Below are 9577 nucleotides of genomic sequence, written 5' to 3'. Positions count from 1 at the left end.
GAGGGCGCCCCAGAGGCGCGCACCCTTCACCGCACTCGAGAGGGCGCCCCAGAGGCGCGCACCCTTCACCGCACTCGAGAGGGCGCCCCAGAGGCACGCACCCTTTATCACACTCGAGCGGGCGGACATGCTCTACCACCTGAGAGAGGGGAAAACAACCGCATTATTTCAACAAATGATACCAAAACAAAAAACAAAGAGGGATTGAAAGAGACTTGAAAGAACCTATAAACCAAAGGCAATGTGTAGATCTGAACTCTGATTCTAACAAACCAACTGGAAGAAAAATTCTAAGACAATCAGGATAATTTAATTCCTGACTAGACATGTGATGATAAGGAACTAATGTCAATTTTAAGATGTAATAATGGTATTGTAGTTTTGTTTTTTTAAAATGCATTGTATAGCAAGGAAGGGTCTATATATGTAACAATTCTCCGATTTCTCACTGAAAGTATTTAAATAAAGAATTAGGCCGGTCACAGTGGCTCACGCCTATAATCCCAACATTTTGGGAGGCCAAGACAGGCAAACTCCTTGAGTTCAGGAGTTTAAGACCAGCCTAGGCAACATGGTGAAATACCATCTCTTCCAAAAATACAAAAAATTAGCCAGGTGTGGTGGCACACACCTGTGGTCCCAGCGACTCAGGAGGCTGAGGTGGGAGGATTGCCTGAGCCTGGGAGTTTGAGACTACAGTGAGCCAAGACTGCACCACTGCACTCCAGCCTGTGTGACAGAGTGAGACCCCATCTCAAAAAAAAAAAAAAAAGAATTGAAAACATAAATCGTATTAATAAAATGATTTAAAAGCCACAGTATTCTTAACAAAATGTCAGGTTTATAAGCAGTATCATTTTAAAATCACATTGCATGTATACTTTGAATTCAGAAATGTGAATGCTTTGGATCTCATTATCTGAGACTGAGAGGGCTCTGCAAATTACACCACACAGTGGATTCACAGTGTTTTCAAACACTGCAGACGGAGCCACTTGTAACTTGGAGACATGACTACAGCGGTAGTCAGAGGCCATGCAACAATTTTCAAAGTGGGGTCCAAAGAACCCTTTCCAGAGAGGGAGGGAAGAACTGAGATGCGTTAAAAGAAAAAAATCATTATTTTTAAAATTCTCATAATTTATCTTGGGCCTACGTGGAAACATAAGAAATAAGTACACTTTATTGGGGTTTGCAGTAATATATATTTTTTAATTTTGAAAACTTTTCTAATTTTTAAATTTTATCTAAGCTATTTTAGATAATTTATTATATATACATTTTTATGTATATATACAGCATATTTTACTTACATATTTTAACACATATTTTAGATTATTTTGTAATTTTACAATATTCTATTTGAAAAGTAACATTTATTTATAATGTATTTTCTTGTATTTAAGAATGGATCATTGGCTTTAAATATGAGGATTAAAAGATTCAATTTCTCATCCTACAGATGTTTCATCAAGAAAAGATGAAACTGGCCGGGTGCAGTGGCTCCCGCCTATAATCCCAGCACTTTGCAAGGCCGAGGCGGGTGGATCACCTGAGGTCGAGAGTTCGAGACCAGCCTGACCAACATGGAGAACCCTGTCTCTACTAAAAATACAAAATTAGCTGGGCGCGGTGGTGCATGCGTGTAATCCCAGCTACTCGAGAGGCTGTGGCAGAAGAATTGCTTGAACCTGGAAGGCAGAGGTTGTGGTGAGCTGAGATTGTGGCACCGTACTCCAGCCTGGGCAACAAGAGCGAAACTCTGTCTCCAAAAAAAAAAAACAAAGAAATCAAAGGAAAGAAAAGATGAAACTGACACATCAGAGAATTCTCTGACTCATGAGATGGAGACATCTGCTCCAGAGAAAGTGGGCTAAACTGTAAATAAAGACAAAAAATGTGAGGAAAGTTATTTTTCCCTTGCCTTTACAGATGTTAATGATTTACCTTATTGTGTCTTATGCAACAATATTTCAAATACTATTATGGTGCAAGTTAACTGCCACATCGATTTGAGATCAATCATTCAGAATCTAAGGAAAAAAATTAATTTGAGTGCAGATGTGATAAATTAATATGTCACCGACAGAACTGTACTTCTGCCTTACAACAGAATCTCTGGACTTACTGTATTCCTTGTAGTTGTCTGGTATCAGCACCAACTAAGCACAGAAGCTCTTTTATATGAAAGTTGGCCACACACACAAGTGGTAGGGAAATACTTAAATTACTGAATAACTATTTAGAATCTCCTCGTTTTTCCTGGAACAACCATGTTGACGTTTGCACTGATAGCGCAAAAGCAACGGTGGGTAACACAGCTGCATCTCAGTGGGAATCAGAGCAGAGACAGTCCTCACACTACACTTCACCACCACACACACACAGTAGAAACACCACGCTTTCATATACGAATATTTGATGAAGCAGTTTATCATATTGATTTTATTAAACTGATGCCCTCAAGGATACTTTTTAAAAAGAATTCTGTATGGTGAAACGGAAAGTGTGCATAAAGCACTTCTGCTTCATAATAAAAAACGACGGTTGCCTGGAGAAAAGCACTCCACTTGTACACCTGCACAACTCTTTCAGCGGTGGACTCACCTGACCACTTTTTGTCATGGAAATTGACTTGAAAGAATGAGTAGCAGACAGGCAGTGGTTAGTCACATTTTGGGATTAGGCACATACTTTTTCAATAATTTGCAAAGTGACTCAGTCCCCTCAGGAAAACAACTGACAGTGCTTGTAGCCCATGCTAAATTTTAGCTTTTAAGCAGAAATCAGAATCTTGGAAATCTATGTCCACCAACATAAGCTTGACAGCTTCCCAATACTTAGTCGTTTCTGATGAGGTGGCAGTAGTGACTATAGGTTTTGATATTGCATAATGAAATATGTCAATGTTTGGAAGATATACGTAACTCAATGAATGTTTTCCAAATGAACCATGCATAATGCTGCAAAATTACGTGTGTAGGCAAAAAAGACCCATTGAAAGTGCAAGACAGACCAATGGATTTTAATGTAACAGAGAATGGAAAGTTAACTGATACAATTTCAGATTCCACATTGCAACTACCCTTTAAAAAATGACCATTTTCAAATTTTGAGCTATCAAAGCAGAATTATCTACAATGATCTGCGATGGCTATTAGAATATTCCCGCCTTTTCCAGCTACCATCTATGTGGGACTGGATTTTCTTTACACACTTCAACCAAAACAACACATCCCACCAGAAGCAGATATGAGAATTCAACAGCCTTAGGGCAGAAAATGAGACTTGCAGAAATGTAAAAACAATGCTGCTCTTGTCAAATTTTTTTTTTGCCTTGGAAAAGAGCATTGTCTTTCATGAAAATATGCTATTTGTGTTAACGTGTAATTAAATTATTTTCATTTTTTAAGTGAAGAAACACATTTTTAAAAATTTAGTTTCAAATATGATAAATATTAATAAGTGTTTAACAGATTAAAAAAAAAACTCTTGGGAATGTATGAACACAAAGAAGGAAACAACAGATGCGGGGGCCTACCTGAGAAAGGGTGGAAGGAAGGAGAGGAGCAGAAAAGGTAACTGTTGGGTACTGGGCTTAATACCTGGGTGATGAAATAATATGTACAACGAAACCCTATGACATGTGTTTACATATGTAACAAACCTTCACATGTACCCCCAAACCTAAAATAAAAGTTTAAAAACAAATGCTTTGGGCTCCTCAGTAATTTTTTTTTTTTTTTTTTTTTTTGAGATGGAGTCTCACTCTGTTGCCCGGGTTGGAGTGCAGTGGCGTGATCTTAGCTCACTGCAACCTCTGCCTCACAGGCTGAAGTGATCCTTCTAACTCAGCCCCCCTAGTAGCTGGAATTACAGACACACGCCACCATACTTGGCTAATTTTTGTATTTTTAGTAGAGATGGGGTTTCGCCATGTTGGCCAGGATGGTCTCAAACTCCTGACTTCAGGTGATCCACCCACCTTGGCCTCCCAAAGTGCTGGGATTACAGGCGTGAGCCACCACACCTGGCCGGGATACTCAGTGATTTTTAAGAGTATAAAGGGGTACTGAGACAAAAACGTTTGGACCCTGCTGTCGTACAGTCTTTCCAACACACCACAGCCTTCTAAGAAAAGGAAAAATGACGCAGGATGACAGGAGACATGAACACCACTTACAGCAAAATGGCCTCGTTTACAGCCTCAAAGAACTCTGGCTGGAGGATTTCCTGAGGTTCATGTCCGTGACAGACGAGCAAAGCCTCCACCAGGGGGTCAACATCTGGCAGGGTAATAAGTGGGACACAGACTCGTGACAGGGACGCCAATCGCTCGGGAGTCATTCTATGGAAGAAATAAGAAATAATCACCCAAATCTAAGAGCCACGCATAATTAAGGACATATAAAACCTTCATGCTAAAAAGGTCAACGACAGATCACCTGTTTTGCCTCTAAATAAAGAGAATGACTCTAACACCATCGATGAACACTTCTCTTTTATCCAATTCTTTAGGAAGACATCTTTTAGCTGCCAATGCTGTTTCAGTGTCATTCATGGTCAGGACTTTGTTCTTTATATCCACAGGCACTTAATATGTCCAAAACACAACTCCTGAAATCCCTTCCCAGTGTTCCCTTTCCCCAGTGCCATCTCGTTTGCTCAGGCCCAAATGCTGATTCTTCGCTTTCTCTCAGGCCCCTCATCTGATGCATCAGTGAATGCTAGCAACACATCCGACCTCTTCTGAACACCTCCATCACTGCCCTCCTAAGTGGAGAGTAACCCACCACCTCCAGCCTCTGGACTTCTTGCTTCTGCACTCACTCCTATAGTTTAACATCAGAACACTTCCAGCACCCCTTTAAAAATTCAGATCACAACACTTGTCTGCTCAAAGCTTGGCAATGGCTTCCCACCTCATGCAGAGAATAAGCAATGTCTTTCACTAGCCAGCAGGTCCTTCCATGGTGGGTCCCCGTCTGTTTCACTGACTTCATCTCCTCCCACTCTCACCTTTGTCTTGTCTGCCTCTGACTACCCAAGTAAGGTCCTGCGGTCCCCAGTTGCAGCTCAAATGTCCCTTTGTTAAGTGAGGTCTTCTCTGATCATCCCGTGTCACTATACTGTCTACCACGTGTAGCAATTTAAATGTAAATGAATTAAAATGAAATAAAATAAAAAATCCAGCTCCTCAACTGCACTAGTCACAGCTGAAGTGCTCAACAGCTATGGGCCGCTGGCGGCTACAGTCCCGAACAGCACACACGTACAGGATGCGCCTGGGACCGCACAAAGCACTGCTGGACACCGGAGCTTCATGCGCCCTCCTACCCGTGCCTTACTTCTCTTCCTGGTACCTTTCACCACCTGACCTATATGGTATTCCCTTGTAGTACTCATGGTTCCCTTCCACCTGAGAGGGCAGAAGTTCTACGATGGCAGGCAGCTTCTCCTACTTTGCCCACCACTCTATTCCTAGCACCTAGGGATAACTCCTTACACACAGCACATGCTCAACAAATTCATCTTCAGTGCAGTGAACGATAAATAAAATGAAAGTTCTGGGTGGTGCCTATTCAGTGTTTTTCTAGGTATTTTCATATGTAATTGTAAATACAGAAATTTAGTTTTGTGTTTTGTGAAACACAAATGGCACCACAGTGTAGAGCATACAGCTGTCCCTCATTCTTAAAAACTTGCTGCCTATTATTAAAACACACGTCTTCTGTAATTTAACAATGCTACTATCAGTAGGCACTGAGGCTGTTTCTGGTTTTTCACTATTCAAACAGGGCTGTGGTGCTACCCTTGCCCATGCCTGTCTGTGCCCACGTGTGAGAACTTGCATATTAAATTGCCTTCCAAGGCCAGGGGCGGTGGCTCACACATGAAGTCCCAGCACTTTGAGAGGCTGAGGCAGGCAGATCGCTTGATACCAGAAGTTCAAGACCAGGCTGGGTCACATGGAGAAATCCCATCTCTACAAAAAATACAAAAACTAGCTGGGTGTGGTGGTGCATGCCTGCAGCTGCAGCTACTCGGGGGACTGAGGTGGGAGATTGCTCAAGCCCAAGAGGTCAAGGCTGCAGTGAGCTGTGTTCACACCACTGCACTCCAGCCTGGGAGACAGAGCGAGACCCTGTCTCAAAACAAAAACAAAAACAAAAACACACAGACACACACAAAAAACTGCCTTGCAAAAGACCAATTTACTTTTCCACCCCTTCCAATGATATCATTATTTGTTTCTATTTCTCAAAAATTTAACGAACAAAACTTGCTATTTCATTGCCTTAATTTGCATTTTCCTGATAACTTGTGAGACAGTAATTGTTACCCACTTGTATTTACTCTTCAGAGAATTTGTTTATATATTTGTGTATTTTTGTCCTATTTGTTCATTTAATACCTATTTATTGATCCTCTATTGTAGTCAAGGCTCTGTTTGAGGTGTACGTGATACAGATGCAAAGATGACAAGGTCTCATCAGGGACAGGAACAATGTAATGCCAGATGATACTGAGTATCATGCTGAAAAGAATACTCAGAAGTGACAGAAATTTACCAAGAAGGTGACATGTGAGCAGTGCTCTGAAAAGTACATGAACAAGCCACGTATATATCTGGGAGGAAAACATTGCAGACAATGAAAAGCAAATGCAAAGGCCGTCAGCATCTGAAAATAGCAAGGGGACCAACGTGGTCACACCCAGTGAACCAGGGAGGATGGTGGAAAGGCTTCTGTAGATCACTGTAGGGGGCCTGCATATTCTTTTTTAAAAAACTTAAGTTTTCATTTTTATGAAATTAATAAATGCAACTATATTTTTTTACTGTATTTACTTTTAAATTTTTATTTCCATAGCTTGTGGGTAAAAGTAGTTTTTTGTTACATGGATGAATTGTATAGTGGTGAATTCTGAGGTGTTAATGTGCCCATCGCCCGAGTAGATTGCACCTAATGTGTAGTTTTTTATCACTAGCCCCCATCCCACCCTCTTCCTGCTTCTGAGTCTCTGAAGTCCATTATGTCACTCTGTATGCCAGCAATGTCCAATCTTTTTGGCTTCCTTCTTTTTGGAAAAAGAATTGTCTTGGGTTACACACTAAATACACTAATACCAACGATAGTTGATGCGCTTAAAAATCGCAAAAAACCTCAATGCTTTCAGGAAGTTGACAGATTTGTGTTGGGCGGCATTCAAAGCTGTCCTGGGCTGCACGCAGCCACAGGCCATGGGTCCGACGAGCTTGCTGTGTGTCTCTGTGTACTCATAGCTTAGCCCGCAATAGTAAGTGAAAACATAACAGTTTGTGATTTTCCACTCCTGTGTTACTTCACTTAAAATAATGGCCTCCAGCTCCATTCAAGTTGCAGCAAATGGTATTATTTTGTTCCTCTGAATGGCTGAGTAGTGTCTATATACCACATTTTCTTTATCCACTGATTGGTGGATGGGCACTTATGTTGGTTCCACATCTTTGCAATTGTGAACTGTGCTGCTATAAAAATACATATGCAAATGTTTTTATTTTTTTCTATAGAGGCACCTTTTCCTTTGGGTAGATAACCAGTAGTGTAATTGTCGGATCAAGTAGTAGATCTACTTTCAGCTTTGTAAGGAATCTCCATACTGTTTTCCATAGAGGTCGCACTAATTTATATTCCCACCAGCCGGTATGTGTTCTCTTTTCCCCACATCCATGCCAACATCTATTGTTTTCTGACTTTAAAAATGGCCATTCTTGCAGGAGTCAGGTGGTATCTCATTGTGGTTTTAATTTGCATTTCCCTGACGATTCGTGATGTTGAGCATTTTTTCATATGCTTGGCCATTTGTCCATCTTTTGAGAAACATCTATGATGTCCTTTGCCCACTGTTTGATGGGATTGCTTTTTTCTTGCTGATTTGAGTTCCTTGTAGATTCTGAATACTAGTCCTTTGTCAGACGCATCGTTTGCAAATATTTTCTCCCACTCTGTTGGCTGTCTGTTTACTCTGGTGATTATTTCTTTGATGTAACTACTTTAAATAGTCAAATAGTTATTCAAAGCTAATGAAAATAGCAGCTTTTGAAAGGGCATTCCTATCCCTATTTTCTGATGTCCAGAAATAACTACTTTCAACCCTAATTAATTCTTTAGTACTTCAATGTGTTGTTGTTCAATACAAACTGTAACATCAAATTTGTAGTGGGAGGGCTGGGTGTGGTGGCTCATGCCTGTAATCCTAGCACTTTGGGAGGCCGAGGAGGGCAGATCACCTGAGGTCAGGAGTTCAAGACCAGCCTGACCAATATGGTGAAACCCCACCTCTACTGAAAATACAAAAATTATCCAGGCAGGGTGGTGGGGGCCTATAGTCCCAGCTACTCAGGAGGCTGAGACAGGAGAATTGCTTGAATCCAGGAGGCGGAGGTTGCAGTGAGTCGAGATCACACCACTGCACTCCAGCCTGGGCAACAGAACAAGACTCTGTCTCAAAAAAAAAAAAAAGAAAAGAAAAATTGTAGTGGAAGATCCATCAGATTACGGAGAAAAGAGAAGTCCAGGATGTTTCTGATAGGAACGTAAATAAATAAGCACAAACACTTTGGAGAACAACTGGTAGCAACGTGCTACCATTTCTTCGTACAGGTTAGGGAGACAAACAGAACTGTTTGTAAAAGGTAGATTCGATCTTGCTGTGAATTTGTACAGAAATGAATAAATGATGATTTATTTACAGAATGGAATGCTATACGGCAGTTTAAATGAATAAACTAGACCTACATTATCTGAATACGTAAATCTCAAAAACTGAATGAAGAAAGCAGGTTGCATAAAGATATCCACAATACACTATCCTTATGTAAAGTTTTAAAACACTCACAGCAAAATGTGAAGTAAAAGTGTTAAAACATGACAGGAAGAATCTACACCAACTTCTTGGGCATGCTTGCTCCAGCAGGGAGAAAAAAGAAATGGAATAGGAGAAGGATGCTTCAGCCTCTAATTGAAACATTTTATTTTCTTAAAAATATCAAATATATGTATTAATAAAATGTTAGCACTGAAAAACCTGGGCAATGGGCACACAGTTTTTCCATGTCATAAGTGTTTTATAATTAAACTTTTAAAAAACTAAAATACAATGTTAACTAGTAAAATACTGAAAATGAAAATATTCATGCTAGGCGTGGTGGCTCATGTCTGCAATCCCAGAACTCTGGAGGTTAAGGCAGGTGGATTGCTTGAGCCCAGGAGTTTGAGACTAGCCTGGGCAACATGGTGAAACCCTGTCTCTACAAAAAAATACAAAAATTAGGTGGGCATGGTGGTGCACACCTGCAGTCCCAGCCACTTGGGAGGCTGAGGTGGGAGGATGGCTTCAGTCCAGGAGGTGGAGGTTGGGGTGAGCTGAGATCATGTCACTGCACTCTGGCCTGGGCAACAGAGCAAGACCCTGTCAAAAAAAGAAATGGAAGAGAGAGAGAGACAAAGGAGAGAGAGAAAAGAGAGAGGGGAGGGGAAGGGAGGAATGTGGAAGGGAAGGAAGGGGAAGGGAGGGAAGGTGAGGGGAGGAGAGG

At 41.0% G+C, this 9577-nt stretch overlaps 1 protein-coding gene across 1 annotated transcript in view; it reads right to left on the bottom strand.

The window, feature by feature from the left end:
* Positions 1-9577, bottom strand: part of FANCC (Fanconi anemia, complementation group C) — a 165090-nt gene that overhangs the window by 44991 nt on the left and 110522 nt on the right. Inside the window, exon 7 of the mRNA XM_011927516.1 lies at positions 4184-4348. Coding sequence (XP_011782906.1) covers positions 4184-4348 — 165 coding nt within the window. The remainder of the gene's footprint in view (positions 1-4183; positions 4349-9577) is intronic.

This window comes from Colobus angolensis, unplaced genomic scaffold (assembly GCF_000951035.1).
Source record: "Colobus angolensis palliatus isolate OR3802 unplaced genomic scaffold, Cang.pa_1.0 Scaffold72, whole genome shotgun sequence".
In the NCBI taxonomy this organism is placed as follows: domain Eukaryota; kingdom Metazoa; phylum Chordata; class Mammalia; order Primates; family Cercopithecidae; genus Colobus; species Colobus angolensis.
This window is presented reverse-complemented; position numbering and strand designations above follow the sequence as displayed.